General features: G+C 47.3%; 1 protein-coding gene across 2 annotated transcripts in view; it reads left to right on the top strand.

Moving 5' to 3' along the window:
- MYO5B (myosin VB) overlaps positions 1-20,685 on the top strand; it is a 388,804-nt gene that overhangs the window by 300,068 nt on the left and 68,051 nt on the right. For both annotated transcript variants that reach the window (XM_030867905.3, XM_030867909.3), the window contains exons 17-18: positions 1,622-1,708; positions 19,101-19,212. In XM_030867905.3, the coding sequence (XP_030723765.1) occupies positions 1,622-1,708; positions 19,101-19,212 (199 nt within the window). The remainder of the gene's footprint in view (positions 1-1,621; positions 1,709-19,100; positions 19,213-20,685) is intronic.

The following is a 20,685-nucleotide window of genomic DNA, read 5'->3' as shown; positions in this document are numbered from 1 at the left end:
GGGAAGGTCAGCTCGCGGTCTTCAGTCACTTGGAAAATGCCTGCTGTTTCCCCACCACCAAGTGCCCGCTGAGCCCAGGCCACTGCAGGGCACCACCTGCCTCAGTGGACTCCTGGGCCCCTGGCCTACGTGCAACTCAGCATAAGAGAGCAACGTGACCAGGGGCCGAGCAGGTCGTAGAGATGGGAGGACAGAGAGGGTGTGTCCCATGGAGAGATGTGAATCGAGGGCAGTCAACCCCAGGCCAGGTCCTTCCTGCAGAATTCCAGAATCCTGAGTGGGTCCAGCTGCTGGGAGAAGAGCATCTGGGGCTGTCCGGGAGCGTGGCAGACAAATGTGGTGAGAGGTTGCCTGCTGAGCCCTCCCGGGTCCTAGGAGTAAGGAAGCTGCCATCTGCATTTACCCAACAGGGCAAGTAGGCTGCCCGACTGCCCGGCCAGGCGTGCGCTGAGGCCAGTACAATCCGCAGGATCCCGGACTGAGTCTGGGGGGGCCTCACCCCTGCCCTCCCTCTTCCCAGAGTGCAAGGAGCAAGAGGCCCTCGGCTTGTAGCCAGGCTTCAGAACAGCCAGAAAGAAATGGAAACACTTATTCCTCATCCCAAATATAAATGATTAATTCTAGTTCAGCTTAATTCTTTCTCCACGAAGACTCCCTGATTACCCCAGCCAACCTCAACATCTTTCCCTCCAGTTTCTTTCAGCATGTTTACCACCTTTATCACATACTGCCGTGTGGTTTACTTCTTCTGTACACTTCTCTCCTCTTCAAGTGTGGATGCTCTTAGAAAATCCAGACCACGTCTGACTTTTTATTCCAGTGTCCCGCTCAGTATATGTGTAGGACATACACGTATACCCAGACATACACATACACATATACCCAGAATAAAAACTGGGTGTTCAGTGCTAGATGTAGCATTTTAGGGTGGGTGAGTTGTTGAAGTCATGGCTCATATCTCTAAAGACAGGAAGATAAAGTTCTTCATCTATATGATTCTTAACTGGGCAGCTATCATGATAGTAGCTAACAACACGTGTGCCCTTATGTTCTGCCAGGCGCTGTTCTCACTGCTCTCATGGGCCATTACATTTCGTCTTCACACTAACCCTCTAAAAGGGATACTTCTATGATCCCCACTTGACAGATGAAGATACTGCCGTGCAAGTTTATGTTACTTGCCCCAAATCACACATGCAGCTATAAGTGATCACGTCATGATTGAAACCCAGGTCTGCGTGGCCTGAGACACTCCCCCTTTTAACTCTGGAGCCAAATAATGCTTGTGGTGCCGAGTGTATGTGATTTGGCCGTTGAATTAAGACAGATGCCCCTGTGTATGGAAATAATGAGGGAAGGCTCTGCAGAGGAAGCAGGAATGAGCCTTGGTGGGTGGACAGAATGTGGCGGGCAGAGAAGAGGAGTATCCCAGGTGCGAATAAGAATGCACAGAACTGAAGATGCTGAGATGGCTCGTGTGCTGCCAGTCACTGTTCCTTAGTCTGTGCTTGGCCCCTGACCTTGAGCTCCAGGGTGCCTGTGCAGGAGGGGGTGGGCTCTCCCCCTCCCCTGTTCCACTCCTTTGCCGTGTGGCACTCACTGCTTGTCTTGTGTTTTTCAGCTTTGACCCGAAGAGAGCAGTGCAGCAGCTCCGAGCGTGCGGGGTGTTGGAGACCATTCGGATCAGCGCGGCTGGCTACCCGTCCAGGTACCGCGGCCCCTGGAGCCTGGCTCCCCAGGGAACCCTCTTATGTGCTGTCCCCCAAGACAGAGCCTCCAGAAATGTTCCCCAACACTGAGGGCTCAAGCAGGGCGCTGACAGACAAAAGAATTTCAGTTTGGGCTGAGAAATATGGGTGTCAACGGTAACATCCTCCTGGACAGCTTTTCAGATTTCAACTTGGCATTGGTCTGGGTGTCAGGCTGGCTGGAGTTGCCAAGGGGATTTCTCCTGTGCCCAAGTCCTACCTTGTCCTCTTTATCTTTTGCTTGTTTGTTCTTTATTGTGGCAAAATACACTAACATTTACCATCTTGATCATTTTTAAGTGTACAGTTCAGTGGTACTAAGTCCATTCATACTTGTACAAGCATCAACACTGTTCATCCACAGAACTCTTCCATCTTGCAAAACTGAAACTGAACCCATTAAGCACTACTCACCATTGCCTCCGTTGGCAGCCAGATGCTACTTTCTGTCTCTGTGATTTTGATGACTCTACACTGATGATTCGTGTAAGTGGAATCATGCAGTACTTGTCTGTTAGTGCGTGGCCTATTTCACTTCTCATAATGTCTTTAAAATTCATCCGTGTTGTAGCATGTGTCAGAACTTCCTTTTCTAAGGCTGAATAATATTCCCTTATATGTAGAGACCACATTTTGTTTATCTATTCATCTGTCAATGGACCCCTTTGCCTTTTAATATAGAATCAGATATATGACGGAAAATGTCATTTCTTTGAGCTAAAAGACCGCTATCACGATCTGATTTGCATTGTGGATAGGCCGTTGGGCCACCCCAGTGTCTGTTAAGCTGTGCCAAGACCGTGGATCCCCTCTGCTGGACACTGGCCTGAAATAGGGGCGGGGTGCAGATAGCGCCCAACTAGCCCCCGTGAAATCACGTAAGCCAAACATCTTCTGCCAGGAACTGGAGCTGAACAGGGCACTGTAGCAACCCAGAGCCTGTGGTATTTTCCACAGGGACCCACCTGTCTGAAGAAGGTCCTCTAAGTGTCAGAAGGAGGAAGGAGCCAGAAATGGGGAGGAGGAGAGGCAGCCCAGCCCCCCTCCTGCCATCTCCACCTGGCACTTTCCCACTGCAGCTGAGGAGACATCCATATGCAGTGGTCAGTTACCCAGAAACAACTTAACCATCAACGGCTCCCAGATGTTGCACCTGGGAACGAAGTTGCTGATGGAATTAGGAATTTGCATTTGACCTGGAAGGTGCAAAGAACTGTCACTAATCTGCAGCACCCATGCAGCTTCTCAAAACCCAGCAGGTTCAAGCATTGCTCAGAATGATCTGCTCCAGCCGGAGGTAGAAGGCTGCTATTACTGTCTTTCACCCACATCTCTCTTCTTAGAAAACAGACAAGGAGTGTCCTGGGGCTCCATCTCATTTTTGGACCTTGGGGTCTGAACACATCTGGCTGACAACTCCACGATTCATGAGGTGGGCCGCACTTGCCCTTCTTAGGTGAAGGCTCTGTGCTCCTTCTTCCTGCCCTGCAGCGTCCACATCAGCCTTTTGATTTAGCGGAAGGGGCTCAGGCTGCGGGCACAGTGGCTCAATCTTGAGTTCAAGTATTGTAGCCTGGCTGATTGGATGGCCTTTCAGTGATGGTCCAAGCACAGGGTTCAGACCAGGCATAGTTTGTTCCACTTAGGAACTTGACAAGGACGCTAGGGAGCTGTCGAGCCACTGGTTTTCAAACCGTGTTCTACTGGCAGCCGGGCCCCACTCCGGCTCCTGGCTCTTCTATCTGCTGGGCTCCAGGAAAGGTTTCTTTAATCCCCCATCTTGAGTCCAGTGTCTCTCAAAACTGCATCGCAACCCACTAGGGGTTCAGGAAAGCAATTTAATGGGCTGTGGCCAACATCTTGTTTGTTTAACGAAATAACTTCAGATGGAAAATAGAAGGTGGCAGTTTGCGGCAGAAAGTGTGTTGTGGCCTGAGCTCACTTTAGCTGTACGTGCAGGTGTGGGTGCTTCCTGATATAACATGCACCTTCACGAGGGAGGCCCCGAGAAGGAAGTGAGCTGCCCAGGGTCACCAGCTGGCTGTGCTCGGGCTGGACTAGAATCACCCTGCCCTGCTCTGCCGGGTGGTGGTTGGCAAACATCTTAACTGCTTACGTCAGTGAAGCGTTTCTTCACTCTTCTTCCAAACAGGAGGAGTGAGGGGGCAGGTAGGGTCCTGTGGGTTGGGCCCCGGCTGGAGGCCTGGTGTGGAGCTGCTCCCTGCCCTCTCCAGCTTGTAAATAAAAGACCAGACTGCGGAAGCGCAGCCTGGACTGGAGCCATCAGAACCTGGTGGTTGGGCCTTGGGCTTCGGTGTCAGGCCTAGATTTCAGTGTCAGCTCCCAGACTCCTAGGCTGGGTGACCACAGGCGAGTAAATTAATCTCTCTGAGCCTGGGTTCCCTCATTATTTAGTAGAATGATCATACTTACTTCATAGACTGTTGTGATAAATGAGGTAATGCATCTGAAGTCCTCAGCACAGTGCCAGGCACATAAGCATTTAATAACATATTTATTCCTCATCCAGATATGAGCGAGAAGCTGCATCCTTCTGGGGTAATTATCAGGGTAGGACATGTCTATATCAGACATTTCTAGCTTTGTTTTTGGGAAATCCTGATGTGCCTGGTCGCCTCAAAAGAGCATTCTGGAGTTCTCAAAACTCTCCAAGCAATTGAAAAGGTCAGTCTAAGAATTGTCTACGTCAAAACAGAGTAGAGCTGAGATGTCCCATGTTAAACTGTTGAGGGTCCCTGTGCAGAAAACTTAGGGATCATGGGTCCTCACAAGCATACCTGTGCTGTACAGTGCAGAGGTCTGGAGGTAAGCAGAGAAACCCAGGCGCTCATCTTTTTGTGTAACATATAATGGGTGCTAATGCTGGGCCTGTCCAATGGGAGGCGTGAACATTGGGACCCTCTGAAAATGAGATAGTCTAAGGTAGATGGAAGCTTGGGGACCCGTCTCAGTATACAAGGAGCCCCCTGTTTCGCCAAGAACTTTCTAACAGAATGAATTGTTTAATAGTAGGACAAATGACTTGCAGTGGGCATGACCCTCTTTTCTTGGAGAACGTCAAGGAAAGGCTAGAAGTCTTTGAGTCTGACATGCTGAACTGTAGACCATGCTTCAGGCAGAGGCCCCTGCTCATCTCTGTCACCTCCGATCCACCCATGGAGCTTCCTCGCAGCCTCACTGTGAAAGCAATCGGAGTGACAGCGTGTGCCACCCGCTGGTTTTGCTGACACAGTACAAAACCATCTGTTTTGGAGGTGGAAGAGGAAGGGGAGAGCGTTTTACTCCTGTGGTCTCCCATGAGTTTTTGTAGCATGAGAAGGTTTTCTTGCCTTCATGGTATCCCTTTCTCCTGTTAATCTGTCCTTCCACAGCATGTCTCATCCTGTATCGAGCATCTAGCTCCATGCTGATTGCTCTGAGGGGATTCAGGATGTAAGGCATGGCCTCTGCCCACCAGGAGCTCACAGTCTAGGAGGAGTGAGTGCTACACGCCTAAAGCAGTTAGAGAACAACTGACTGTTGTAGGTGCAAGTTTAGGAGGAAACATGTCTTCATGGAGGAGGTAAGACGTGAGCTGGACCTTGAAGGGTGAGGAGTATTCGGATTGATGCGGAGGCAGCGGGAGGTTACGGCCAGTCAGGGCGCGGCGTGTGGTCCAGGTCTGGAAGGGGTGGTAGGTTGCTCTTCCTGTCCAGTGATGGGGGAGATCAGCTCAGTGCCTGTTCCCCCTGCTCAGTCCTCCAGTCTTAGCGTGCCAGGGTGTCATGCAGACAGCCCCTTCCTTGGCAGCCAAGAGAACGCATTCCCTCCGAGTCTTTCCATTCATATGGAGAACCACTTCTGCTGTTCATTCCACCTGGCTGCAGACAGAGTTGCCAGTGAAGTGGAGACGCCCACAGACTTGCTGGCCTCTTACGCGGCAGCTGATGGGTGTCTTTCCCTTCCTCCCTAATTGTTTCAGACTTATTCCCAGCAGATAATTACAAGGGCATCTTGCTTTTGTAATTGCAAAACACAGTTGGATGATGGAAAGGTATTGTAGGGAAGGAAAGAAAGCCTGGTATTTTCTGGTATCACAGAAGATGTTACTTAATGCTGTGATTTAAATGTTTGGGATTAGATCCAGAACACTGCGTTCCATATCCTCCTCCTGTTTGCTATCTTAGCAGATTTTGCTGAAGGGTCAAAGAGAGGATTTCCTCCCCAAACTGCCATTTGAAATACTAACTTTTGGAAAGAGGCACCATAGTGTTGTGCCACCTTTGTTAGGGTTGAGACGGAGTTGAATCCTCCATATTATTTCAGTTGGATCCTAACTTCTCCCCACCGCCAAGTCACAGCACCTCGGGTGGCATTTCTTTGGAAGGTGAGTGGTGAGAGGGAAGGGCTGCGGGGCAAACCGCCACACCTGGAGTCTCTGGCTCTGCACGTGGCCTGATTTTGGGTACCTGCCAGCCTTGGTAGCCACGTGGAGTGACCTCGCTGGTTGAAAACAAAATGCTACCTAACTGCTTCATCCAGAAGCCTGGTGTGTGTCTGCTGTGTCTGGGGGTGAAGTGAGCGAGGTTTAACGGATACTGTGTGCCTGTCAAGGTGTTTGCCACTGAGGGAAACACACAGGTGTCACGTGTCCCTCCTCAGTGTAGAGGTGAGCAGTCGTTTTGTTGACCTGACTCGAGGAGCCTTCGTGGGACCAGAGGGTCATCACAAAAAGCCTTCAGCTTCCGTGGCTGCTGAGACGCATGCAGCCAGGTGATGCCACGTGCGTGAGCTCGTCAGGCAGCCGTAGCTTTGCACAGCTGTCTCCAAAGGAAACTTGAATGGCTTCTTTGATTACGGGGATTACAACTTATAACATTTGCCTACATTTCTCCTTCTGTGACCACAGGGCAGGTATCACTTTACAGGGAAGAACATGGCAAAGGGAAAGGGAACGCATGGTCCAGGGTGGCAGGGACGTGTGATGAAATGTCCAGAGGGCTCTTCCCCAAGGAGCCCGAGCCAAAAGCAGCCCTTTTCAGCTGGGATCTCAGGCCAGGTCCCTGCATCCAGCCTACCGATGCCCTGGGTGTGGAGCTCTCAGCCCTGTTCCGAAATTAATAGATGCCAGTGCCCACACAGTCCACCAAGCCAGAGAGGATGAAGGCAGAGTCGCTGGCCAGCCGCGGCCTCTGGCGCTCCCTCACCCCGGTCTCAGGCTTCAGTATACCTGTCTGTTTTTATCCTCCCTAAGAACTATGGCCCTCTGTGAGTCTGATTTAAAATGAAAATGTATCACTCAAGTTGAAATGCAACAGTGGCTAAGAAAAATGTCCATGATCACGTCCATAAAGCACCGTGATAAATGCGCTGTCCAGGAAGACAAGCTCGTCCCCCAGCACCTGACTCCCAGCCCCGCCCCCCAGGAGGTGTCTTACGCCTGTGCAGTCACCTGTCTCCCTCCTCGGGGGGCTTCAGAGCAGCTTTGTGTCCTGGAGAAATTGTGAAGCAAATTCCACTTAAGCAAAACAAGCGTGTGGAGGGGGTGGCGGAGAGGGGAGCTGCCTGAATATGCAGTATTTATATCCTAGGAAAAAAACTCACCATAACTCTTCACTCTACCTCACAGTCACGTCAGAAAAACTCATTGGTGCTTTCCGAAAAGACTTCCACTCCTTCCCCAGCTTCACCCCCCTGCCCCATAGGGACTAAGTAGCATAGGATTGGAGAACTGGATGGAGGCTTGAGAACTTGCTTGGTTCACCTTCCTATTTAATCATGATTAAACAAACGGACACATAGTTACTCGCCTTGCTTTTAAAAATCCTACCGAGAAAGAAGAATGTAGAACTTATTTTGCAGCAAAATAATTTTTTATCTCGGCTCTTCCTGCCCTTAGTTCTGGCCCTTTCTCCCCTGAGCGCTGTGCTCATTTCCGGGCACCAGGGTCTGACACAGGGTTCTTGACCACGGCTGCACATCACAGTCACGTGGAAGCGTTCCCAGAAGCCAGGAGCCGCCTCAGACTCAGAGTCTGCCTTCGACAAGATTTCCCAGGTGATTTTTAGATGCATCCTGCCCTGCAGCTGTCGCCCAGAGGGAAGTGTTGGCCCCTGGTAAACCGCAGCCACTTGACTGACTGAGGGCAGTGCGAGACGCCTAGATTTGCCTCTGTCCTCACCTGGCGTCTCAGCTCCAGCATGGAGCCAGTGGGGAAGGCCTGTGTCTCCCTTCCCCTGCAGTAGGGCTTAGCGACCTTCAGACCCAGGGCCACCTTGGGGTCTCAGCCTGTGTTCCCCTGAGAGGCCCAGGACGTACGTGGGGGATAAAGGGAGAGGCAAATACGGGGTATCCGTGGCGGGGTGAGCACCCTGTCACCTTTGCACTGGGAACCCATGCATGAGTATCATCTTCCTATAAATTGGCCAATTTCGGATATTTCACCTAAATGGAATCACACATGTGATCAACATGTGGCCTTTTATGTCAGGTTTCTTACACTTAGGAGAATATTTTCAATATTCTCTTCTGATGCATGCTACAAGATGGATGAATGCATCTTGTAGCATGCATCAGAACGTTATTCCTTTATAATGCTAAAATAACACTATTTTATTGTAAGAATACACCACGTATTATTTTACCCATTCATCAGTTGATGGGCATTTGGATTTTTTTTTAATTTTTTAACATCTTTGTTAGAGTATAATTGTTTTACAATGGTGTGTCAGTTTCTGCTTTATAACAAAGTGCATCAGTTATACATATGTCCCCATATCTCTTCCCTCTTGCATCTCCCTCCCTCCCACCATCCCTATCCCACTCCTCTAGGTGGTCACAAAGCACTGAGCTGATCTCCCTGTGCTATGCAGCTGCTTCCCACTAGCTATCTATTCTACATTTGGTAGTGTATATATGTCCATGCCACTCTCTCACTTTGTCCCAGCTTACCCTTCCCCCTCCCCATATCCTCAAGTCCATGCTCTAGTAGGTCTGTGTCTTTATTCCCGTCTTGCCCCTAGGTTCTTCTGACCATTTTCTTTTTTTTCTCTTTCTGACTTACTTCACTCTGTATGACAGTCTCTAGGTCCATCCACCTCACTACAAATAACTCAGTTTTGTTCCTTTTTATGGCTGAGTAATATTCCATTGTATATATGTGCCACATCTTCTTTATCCATTCATCTGTTGATGGACACTTAGGTTGCTTCCATGTCCTGGCTATTGTAAATAGAGCTGCAATGAACATTTTGGTACATGACTTTTTGAATTATGGTTTTCTCAGGGTATATGCCCAGTAGTTGGATTGCTGGGTCATATGGTAGTTCTATTTTTAGTTCTTTAAGGAACCTCCATACTGTTCTCCTTAGTGACTGTATCCATTTACATTCCCACAAACAGTGCAAGAGGGTTCCCTTTTCTCCACATCCACTCCAGCATTTATTGTTTCTAGATTTTTTGATGATGGCCATTCTGACTGGTGTGAGATGATACCTCATTGTGGTTTTGATTTGCATTTCTCTAATGATTAGTGATGTTGAGCATTCTTTCATGTGTTTGTTGGCAATCTGTATATCTTCTTTGGAGAAATGTCTGTTTAGGTCTTCTGCCCACTTTTCGATTGGGTTGTTTGTTTTTTTGATATTGAGCTGCATGAGCTGCTTTTATGTTTTGGAGATTAATCCTTTGTCAGTTGCTTCATTGGCAAATATTATCCCCCATTCTGAGGGTTGTCTTTTCATCTTGTTTATGGTTTCCCTTGCTGTGCAAAAGCTTTTAAGTTTCATTAGGTCCCATTTGTTATTTTTGTTTTTATTTCCATTTCTCTAGGGGGTGGGTCAAAAGGATCTTGCTGTGGTTTATGTCATAGAGTGTTCTTCTTATGTTTTCTTCTAAGAGTTTGATGGTGTCTGGCCTTACATTTAGGTCTTTAATCCACTTTGAGTTTATTTTTGTGTATGGTGTTAGGGAGTGTTCTAATTTCATTCTTCTACATGTTGCTGTCCAGTTTTCCCAGCACCACGTATCGAAGAGTCTGTCTTTTCTCCACTGTATATTCTTGCCTCCTTTATCAAAGAGAAGGTGACCATATGTGTGTGGGTTTATCTCTGGGCTTTCTATCCTGTTCCATTGATCTATATTTCTGTTTTTGTGCCAATACCATACTGTCTTGATTACTGTAGCTTTATAGTATAGTCTGAAGTCAGGGAGCCTGATTCCTCCAGCTCCGTTTTTCTTTCTCAAGACTGTTTGGCTATTCGGGGTCTTTTGTGTTTCCATGCAAATTCTGAAATTTTTCGTTCTAGTTCTGTGAAAAATGCCAGTGGTAGTTTGATAGGGATTGCATTGAATCTGTAGATTGCTTTGGGTAGTAGAGTCATTTTCACAATGTTGATTCTTCCAATCCAAGAACATGGTATATCTCTCCGTCTATTTGTATCATCTTTAATTTCTTTCATCAGTGTCTTATAATTTTCTGCATACAGGTCTTTTGTCTCCTTAGGTAGGTTTATTCCTAGATATTTTTTTTATTTTTGTTGCAATGGTAAATGGGAGTGCTTTCTTAATTTTACTTTCAGATTTTTCATCGTGTATAGGAATGCCAGAGATTTCTGTGAATTAATTTTGTATCCTGCTACTTTACCAAATTCATTGATTAGCTCTAGTAGTTTTCTGGTAGCATCTTTAGGATTCTCTATATATAGTATCATGTCATCTGCAAACAGTGACAACTTTACTTCTTCTTTTCCAATTTGGATTCTTTTATTTCTTTTTCTTCTCTGATTGCTGTGGCTAAAACTTCCCAAACTATGTTGAATAATAGTGGTGAGAGTGGGCAACCTTGTCTTCTTCCTGATCTTTGTAGAAATGGTTTCAGTTTTTAACCATTGAGGACAATGTTGGCTGTGTGTTTTTCATATATGTTTTTCATATATTGAGGAAAGTTCCCTCTATGCCTGCTTTCTGGAGGGTTTTTATCATAAATGGTTGTTGAATTTTGTCAAAAGCTTACTCTGCATTGATTGAGTTGATCATATGGTTTTTCTCCTTCAATTTGTGTAAATGGTGTATCACGTTGATTGATTTGCATATATTGAAGAATCCTTGCATTCCTGGAATAAACCCCACTTGATCATGGTGTATGACCCTTTAAATGTGCTGTTGGATTCTGTTTGCTAGTATTTTGTTGAGGATTTTTGCATCTATGTTCATCAGTGATATTGGCCTGTAGTTTTCTTTCTTTGTGACATCTTTGTCTGGTTTTGGTGTCAGAGTGATGGTGGCCTTGTAGAATGAGTTTGGGAGAGTTCCTCCCTCTAATATATTTTGGAAGAGTTTGAGAAGGATAGGTGTTAGCTCTTCTCTAAATGTTTGATGGAATTCGCCTGTGAAGCCATGTGGTCCTGGGCTTTTGTTTGTTGGAAGATTTTTAATCACAGTTTCAATTTCAGTGCTTGTTATTGTCTGTTCATATTTTCTGTTTCTTCCTGGTTCATTCTCAGAAGGTTGTGCTTTTCTAAGAATTTGTCCATTTCTTCCAGGTTGTCCATTTTATTGGCATAGAGTTGCTTGTAGTAATCTCTCATGATCCTTTTTATTTCTGCAGTGTCAGTTGTTACTTCTCCTTTTTCATTTCTAATTCTGTTGATTTGAGTCTTCTCCCTTTTTTTCTTGATGTGTCTGGCTAATGTTTTATCAATTTTGTTTATCTTCTCAAAGAACCAGCTTTTAGTTTTATTGATCTTTGCTACCGTTTCCTTCATTTCTTTTTCATTTATTTCTGTCTGATCTTTATGATTTCTTTCCTCCTGCTAACTTTGGGGGTTTTTTGTTCTTCTTTCTCTAATTGTTTTAGGTGTAAGGTTAGGTTGTTTATTTGAGGTGTTTCTTATTTCTTAAGGTAGGCTTGTATAGCTATAAACTTCCCTCTTGGAACTGCTTTTGCTGCATCCCATAGCTTTTGGGTTGTTGTGTGTTCATTGTCATTTGTTTCTAGGTATTTTTGATTTCCTTTTTGATTTCTTCAGTGATCTCTTAGTTATTAAGTAGTGTGTTGTTTAGCCTCCATGTGTTTGTATTTCTTACAGTTTTTCCTGTAATTGATATCTAGTCTCGTAGCGTTGTGGTCGGAAAAGATACTTGATACAATTTCAATTTTCCTAAGTTTACGAAGGCTTGATTTGTGACCCAAGATATGATCTATCCTGGAGAATCTTCCATGAGCACTTGAGAAGAATGTGTATTCTGTTGTTTTTCGATGGAATGTCCTATAAGTATCAATTAAGTCCATCTTGTTTAATGTATCATTTAAAGCTTGTGTTTTTTATTTATTTTCATTTTGGATGATCTGTCCATTGGTGAAAGTGGGGTGTTAAAGTCCCCTACTGTGATTGTGTTACTGTCGACTTCCCCTTTTATGGCTGTTAGTATTTGCCTTATGTATTGAGCTGCTTCTTTGTTGGGTGCATAAGTATTTACAATTGTTATATCTTCTTCTTGGATCTATCCCTTGATCATTATGTAGTGTCCCTCTTTGTCTCTTGTAATAGTCTTTGTTTTAAAGTCTATTTTGTCTGATATGAGAATTGCTACTCCAGCTTTCTTTTGATTTCCATTTGCATGGAATATCTTTTTCCATCCCCTCACTTTCAGTCTGTATGTGTCCCTAGGTCTGAAATGGGTCTCTGGTAGACAGCATATATATGGGTCTTGTTTTTGTATGGACATTTGGATTATTTCCACTTCTTAACAAGTATGAATAATACTGCTCTGAATATTCATGCACATAGTTTTGTATGCATGTATATTTTATTTCTCCTATTTATACCTAGAGGTAGGATTGCTGGGTAATATGATAACTCTTTACTCTTCCAAGAAACTGCCAATGTTTTCCAGCATGGCTGCACCATTCTACATTCTCACCAGCAATGGATGGGGCTTCCCATATCTATACATTCTTGCCAACACTTATTATTGTCTGTCTTTTTTTGTTATAGCCATCCTAATGGGTGTCAAGTGGCATCCCACTGTGATTTGATTTGCATTTCTTTGATGATTAATGAAGTTGAGCATCTTTCCATGTACTTATTGGCCATTCATATATCTTCTTTGGAGAAATGGTATGCAAATCACCTGCCCATTTTTAAATTGGGTTAGTTGTCTCTTTGGTGTTGAGTTGTAGGGGTTCTTTACTTATTCTAGATACTAGATCCTTATCAGATATATGCCTGGCAAATATTTTCTCGCAGTCTGTGGGGTGTCTTTTCACTTTCTTGATGGTGTCCTTTGAAGCATAAAAGCTTTTCATTTAGCAAGCGTCCAATGTATCTATTTTTTTCTCTGAGATTGTTTGCCCAATCCAAGGTCACAGAGATTTACACCTATGTTTTCTTCTAAGAGTTTTATAGGTTTAGGTTTTTAATCCATTTTGGGTTAATCTATGTGTAATGTGAAGTAGAGGTCCAACCTCATCCTTTTGCATACAGATACCAGTTGTGCCAGCACCATTTGTTGAAAAGACCATATTGACTCTTGGTAGGCAAGATAAGGGGGTATCACCCCATTTTAGGATGACAAAACAGATCCCTTAAGAGTTAAGTGATCAGATTAAATCCTCACAGATAGCAAGGGTGGAGTCGTCATACCACACGGCCAGGGGTTAAGGATGCCTTCACTTGTGAGTCTCCTACAAAGTGCCCTCTCCTCAGACTTCGGTCTCTTGTGTTCCTTGGAAAATTCGGTCCATCCTTGATACAGTTCCAAGGAAAACTCCTGCATGCAACATCATTTATTTCTCCGCTAGGTTGTTTCCTCAAAAGAGAGAACAAGAGAAGAGTATGGTGCTTGGTGTCTATCATGAAAATTGTTTCTGCAACTCGTATCTAGACAGACTCTGTTGGTCCTGGTTAACGGGCATCTCAGCATGGCTAAACACCTCTGCCCCGCAAATGTCTGTTGGCCTGTGTGTGAAACACTGGAGGGGACCAGCCCCCCACCCCCGGCCCCTGGAGCTCACAGGCTCCTGAAGGTTCTCAAACTAGAAGAGAAGCATAACCCCTTATGTTCCGTGTCGGCATGACCAGGATCTTTGCCTAAGTTGAATGTCACAGGGCCGTGAGGTATGTCAAAGTACAGGTTAACCCACCTTATCCTGACCTGAAAAGCCCTGATGGATTCGTCACCTTTTTCTTAGGGGTCCTTGTGATAACCTGACATGCCATCTTCAGGGATTCCTCTTGTGGCCTGATGTCAGAGAAGTTGTGGGACTTAGCCTCATACTCTGGTCTTACTGGAGAGATTCAGAGCTTGTCTATACCAGCCAGTCCCCGCATGAGGAAGCCTGTCCAAGAGAAGGAAGCAAAGTGCGGCCACCTTGGCAGATCCACCCCATTGTACACACTGGTCCACTGGGGCCCTGCAGGCAGGCGTGTTCTGTGGGGCGTCCCCACGTGTAGATGTTAGGTACAGTATCAGGCTCCAGATGGGAACTCAGTCAAGCAAACATCCCCCCACTGCATGTGCTCCACCACACACTGTCTTGAGGCCTGAGGAGCTTGTAACGGGGAAGCACCTTTCCAGACTGGTAGGCTCTGCTGAACCCTTGACCTGGGGCAGCTCATCCACCATGCCTGCTCCCACTTCTTCCCAGGAGCCGTCACAGGTCCTGGGCTTTCCCCACACCCAGCTGTGACCGCTCTACCGGTTGGCATGCCTGCTCCCCAGCAGACCAGAGACACATAGGGTGAAGTAGGCCTCAATTTCGGAGAAAACACAATATTAAAGTCTGGGATATTCAGCCAGATCCTTGGCATGCGAGTCTGAATCCAGAGAGAACAGGGCTGAGTGAGTCCTGTCTCTGAGGCCCCTACGACTCCACATAGCCCAGGGTTGGGGCCACAGTTGAGGCCTGGAATACACTTAGGATGGGAGCTCTTCTCCCACTGCTAATATGGAATAGAATGGAAGAGCAGCTGGGCCCAGGGTGGGCTTAAAAGACACCCCCAGGCCATCGGCCACAGAGATGCCTGGGAGAGGGTGTCTCCAGGGCCACCCAACGAGGGGGGCACGGGACGGATGGCAGTCATGGTCCATTGTTCTTAAGGTTCCTTGGACTAGGACTGTGTTCTGTTATACACATTCCACACATGTTTGGGAACATTTTTGCATATCTTAATGAAGGGGTGGTGGGTAAGGGTTTCGAAAGATGCTCTGTGTCCTGGGGAACTGTCCCACACACTGAGGAAGTGTCTGCCCCAGAGCCATTCCTGCCCTCCTTGAGAAACTCTGGTAGAGAGAAAAGTTTAACACTGGGTTCCAGCCATTTTAAAGCTCAGAAAATACCGAGTTTTTAAGATGTGGTAAGTGACTGCAGGTAAAGATACCATGCATGATAGGCGCTGGGAGGTTTAAAAAAAGTATGGGAAGACGTATCCGAGCTTGGCCAGAGGCACAAATCCAGCAGAGAACCTAGCATGTACAAAAAAATATCCACAGTACAACGCAGAGAGCTCTGTGTCCCCCAGGGAAACGGGAATACTTCAAATGCTATGAGAGAGAGAGGTTTCGTGGTACGTAAGCTCCAGGGGAAACCTTGGGTACCTGTGGTGATAATAAGCGGTCTTCCCTAACTTTTTCATGGGCACAGAAAACCTCCCTTCCAGATGTTCCGGCCAAAACAGAAAGTCTTGTTAAGAAATTCTACTTTTGGAAAAAGAATCACATATTCTATTTAGATTCCCTTGGAAGGTTTTCCTCTTACGGATGAGGGAGCCTTTCCTGTGAAGATTTCATTTCTAAGAGCACAGAGGTCCACAGAAAACGGAATCCACGTTTGATTCTGGGTCCTTTGGTGAAGGACACGTACCTGCCTGGACCCTGTTGTGGTACCCCATGAGGGAGCGCCCACCCAAGCCCTTCTCTGTGGAAGGGCTGCGCTCTGCAGCATCCTCCTCCCCCATGGGTGTCACCTTGATGCAGGCATCTGAGGAAGCCTTTCAGAGAAATGGGGCAGGGCTTGGATGGGAAGGGAGAGTCACTTAGGTCTTTAGGAAGCGTTGCAGCTTTCCAAACCCTCCACATCCGTGAACTCACTGGCTACTGAAGTCCTGGGAGGTACTCGTGAGGTGGGTGATGTTCTCTCCACTTGCAGACAGGGGAGGTGAGGTGTCCAGTCTGTGACTTGCCTAAGGTCACACTGCCAGTCAGTGTCAGAGCGGGCTTCTCTGCTCCCGTCCTCCAAGTTTTTTCTGTATTGCGGTCACATCTCCCTACTCCCTCGTCATCTCCTGGAGCCTGTAACCTCCCAGAGTTATAGAACTGTCAACAGTAAGTGGTTTTCAAATTAGAAGCATTGAAGGTTTTTAGCCCAGTGAAACGCTGCTCTAATTATTTCCCCAGAGAAATTGCAAACTCATAGTGAGAAACCAGACAGATGAGGACATGGCTAACCGAACTGCAGGAGGTGGAAAGTGGCCTCAGAAAGCCACGCCGAAAGTGCTGAGCCACCTTGAAGGGAGAGCCCACACCCCGCTGGGCGGGCAGGAAGGAGTGCATGACCCGGGTGAAACACTGATGGTGGGCGTGGGGAGTAAGGACACTTTTCATTCTCTTGGATTCTTGCCCAGATCCATCTTGCCCCACGTGGAAGTATCAGCAAACGGAATGGTCTATGTTTAAAACTTGGGGGCTGGTGCAGAAAGAGCCTAGAAAAAATTCAACAGCCTTTGCATGTATTAAAAACAAAATGGGGCTTCCCTGGTGGCTCAGTGGTTGAGAGTCCGCCTGCCGATGCAGGGGACACGGATTCGTGTCCTGGTCCGGGAGGATCCCACATGCTGCGGAGCGGCTGGACCCGTGAGCCATGGCCGCTGAGCCTGCGTGTCCGGAGCCTGTGCTCCGCAACAGGAGAGGCCACAACAGTGGAAGGCCCACGTACCGAAAAAAAAAAAAAATGCACGTCTAATTTGCAGCTTATCCATCCAGCTCTCTGTTCCTGGGCCGCCAGTATTAGGTCGGTCAGGGCTTCGGAGTTTTCTTGACATTTACTGTGCCTGACTGAAATCATTGAAGTAACGTTTAGCTGGGCAAATAATAAGTGTTTCCATTTTTAAAGCCTCCTGGTAGAGATTTCCAGTAATTAGGTGGGTTTGGTTCACGGTCCCAAAGGGCACAGAGCAGCAGAAACACTACCTGGGCCCGATCCCAGCACCCTCTGCCGCCCCCTCCCGAAGGGGGGAACCCACACATTGTAAGCCTGCGGAGCAGGGCCATGCGCACACCTGGTCAGCTCCGAGCAGAACAGATGCTGTCTTTCCCCTGTGACCTTGCATTTGTGACAGACAGGACACATTGAAAAGGTAAAGGGCATGGAAACAAAGTATATTAGTGGATGTCACGGTCTGGGGGGAGGGGAGAACAGGGAGTGACTGATACTAGGTGTCGGGTTTCGTTTGGGGGTGATGGAAATGTTCTGGAATTCAACATTGGGGATAGTTGCACGACTTTGTGAAGGTACTAAAAAACTATTGAATTGTATACTTTTAAAAAGGTACATCTTTACAGTATGTGTGTTATATCTCAAGCTGTTATTTAAAAAAAGGTAAGGCACAAGCCATTTTATGTAGAGAAAAAAAAAGATGGAAAAAAAAGCCATTTTGTTATTTGCACCTTCTCTGACACCCATGGCTGTGTTAGAAGTCTTCCACCAAACCAGGCGAGTGTCTTCAAAGGCATGGAGAGGCTCTGAGCTCAGTCTGTTTTCCTTCTCGTCCCAGGGAGTGGAGATGGGTGGCCTGGGAGGGAGGGGGAACCCAAGGACCACACTGGCATGCGACTGTGGAGGGCAAGGGGAGCAGCTCGCAGTGGCCCCTGATATTCCACAGTACTCATTTCTTTGGATAAAATTTCTAAAGGATCCCTTTTAAAAGTGAATGTGCTCCAGGAGAAGGGATGCAATCTGTTTATTCTGCATTAATACTTTAGAATGAGGGAGATTGAGTAACTGGACAGTCACTCAGCAAGGCCACAGGTGATGGTAAATGGTAACACACGATCTCAAGGCAGCACCTACATGATTTCCAAATGGGCACCGTGGACAGCATGTGGACCTCAAGACAGAGTGTGTGTGTAGCATCTCCTGATGCCTCCGAGGACTCGGAAGGAGTGGGGACAGATGGGCCGAATTCACCTTCAGAGGGACTTAGACTGCAAATTCAAAGTCTCCATAGAGTAGGATTGTGCTGCAACAGAACATGAGTTCCACGCAAAGGCTGTGAGCGTCCCCTGAAAACTGAGATGAGAAGCGAGGAGAATATGAGCGTCCGTGTGAACTGAGGTCACTTTCAGGAGAAAGGGTCAGAGCCCGCCTGGAAAATGACGTCTTTGGTCATTGAAAAGACTGCATTTGTTTAAGTAGAGATCTCCTCAGAGGCCAAGGGATAAACTCAAGGCTCTCTTAAAGATTTCCTTCCAGAATGTACCAGAACAGCACTTACTTAAAAGGTAGTGAAATTAGGGCTTCCCTGGTGGCGCAGTGGTTGAGAGTCCGCCTGCCGATGCAGGGGACACAGGTTCGTGCCCCGGTCTGGGAAGATCCCACATGCCGCAGAGGGGCTGGGCCCGTGAGCCATGGCCGCTGAGCCTGTGCGTCCGGAGCCTGTGCTCCGCAACGGGAGAGGCCACAACAGTGAGAGGCCCGCGTACCGCAAAAAAAAAAAAAAAAAAAAGGTAGTGAAATTATAAGTGCTCTTTATTTTATGTGCGTTGATGGACATTTTCTTTACAGTGGGCCTGCATTACTCTAATAAGCAGCGGGAGTGGTGTGGAATCATAAAGTCTACTTGCGGGAGAAAAATGGCTCCTTCTAAACTATACCAACATGTGTGAACAGTGTATCTCCAGGGGTTAGAATATGGCCTCTCTTTATTTGCTAACATATGCTTTCCTGCATTAGAAAGTTTTCAATGAGCTATATTAGTTTTAGTTTTATAAGAAGAAAAATCAAGCTGCATTCCAGGTAAGGCTCCCCCATTCCAGCAGCAGTGGAGTGGAGCTCCACGTTTTGGGGCAGAAACCCCCTCTGAGTGGTTCTGCCTCTGGTCAGCCCTCCCAGGGGAGCCTCCAATGCTTCCTTTTTCTTTCAGTCTTCCAGCCATGATTCTATAACTTAACTACACACTGAAATTCTCAGAAGGCATCAAGGGAGAACAGAATGCCCCGGAACGTGTTTTGCTGCTCTAAGAAGGGCTTTGTGCCAGGCGTATTGACCCCATGGGGCGCTGTCTGAGATCACCCATGGCCCTCGTGTGGCCGAGAGGCAGGATGTGTCCCCTGATGCACCGGTTTTCCCTCCAGGTGGGCCTACCATGACTTCTACAACCGGTATCGGGTGCTGGTCAAGAAGAAAGAGCTAGCCAACACAGACAAAAAGGCCATCTGCAAGTCCGTGCTGGAGAGCCTCATTAAGGTGAGTTGCGCACGGCCCGACTGCTGGGCGCCAGGGGAGGCTCAGCGCGGTGCCCTGGGATTAGGGGCGTGGGGGAGGTGTTAACTGCCTTTCTGGTCTTCACCCCTCGTATTGAAACTGTTCCTGAGATATTAATCCATTTGCCTGTGTCAGCAACTGTAAAGGAGAAGCCCCTTCACCTGCCTGGAGAACTTTCTAGCCTTTCCCACATCACAGCTCACATAGAAAATGAAATTGTTTATACAGCACGCTGGGGGTCACGATGAGGCTGCTCCTGGCTACAAGCTGCTGGCCGGGATCTCTGGCTTCCCCAAAGCCTGGGGCTCCACAGCGCAGCCTGCCGGCACCAGTGCACCCCCCCGGGGGCTCTGCTCTGGAGCCCGGACACAGCCTGGGAGCCAGCGGAGGGGAAGATAGCTGTGCTTCTGGTAGCTTCCTCACTGCAGAGCCGGCCTCAGGCCCACCCCCAGATGCTTGTTTTAAATAAGGCAGGGGATTTCATTTTATTTGAAACAATCTGAACTCAACAGCTGACGCTTGGGACTGGAGAACTATAGCAGAGCTCTTGGGGGCCTTTAGTGAGGGACAGATCCTTGAATATTTCTTAGTTCCAGAGTATCCAGGGATTACAGCAGAGTATGGTACTTAATGGTCTCAATAAAGGGCTAAATTATATCAAAAATCTTCCTTTAAGAAGGTAAGAGAATTACTTCTAAATTTTTTAATTTCTAAGTATTGTTTTGCTAGGAAAATCTATTCGTCTGGAGTATAGCTCATTGCCAGGTGATCCGCTTTTAAGGTCATATGTTATTCTGTGACAGTGACACAGTCACCCTCAGCGTTGTCTTAGCAGCTCAAGTCTGTAGCTGCAGACAGTGCAGAGTACTGTGCTAACTATTCCATAGAGTAAAAGGATGACAATCTCGTTAATTGAAGGTTGCAGTTGGTTCTCTGGACTCTGGTTAATTGAGGTTTTTGCTGTGGTGTATCTGTCGGTGTTTACATTTCAACGTGTCCTCTTTCAACGGGTGAGAAAAATGTGTTCAGGGTCAGCTGATTCTGGTTGCCGTGGAGCGTCGGGAGTCTTCCTTCTCTACTGGTACCAGGAGCCTCTTCGTGTAATCAAGGCTCACAAGTAGCCTGCTCTGCCGTGGGGCTGCCTTCTCCTTTCTCCAGACTGTAGTTCCACACTTCCTCTGCCTTCCCTGGATTTCTCCAAGTTTCCAGCAGAACTGCTGCTTCCCAAACAGAGGGTACTCTGGAGGGGGCCCAGGTCCGACTGGCTGACTCAGCTTACCCCACTCTGCTTCCCTCCAGCTGGCAGGACCGAGTGCCACTGCTCTGTCCTGCTCGTGATATGCTCAGGCCGCTGGCTTGTTAATGCCCAGCTTCCATGCCAACTCTGCCCTCCTGGTTTCCTCAATCCAGCGCTCTCTGAGCCCATACCATGCTGTCCTGTGCTCCAGATGTGTC

The sequence above is a fragment of the Globicephala melas genome, chromosome 13 (assembly GCF_963455315.2).
Source record: "Globicephala melas chromosome 13, mGloMel1.2, whole genome shotgun sequence".
Classification (NCBI taxonomy): Eukaryota; Metazoa; Chordata; class Mammalia; order Artiodactyla; family Delphinidae; genus Globicephala; species Globicephala melas.
This window is presented reverse-complemented; position numbering and strand designations above follow the sequence as displayed.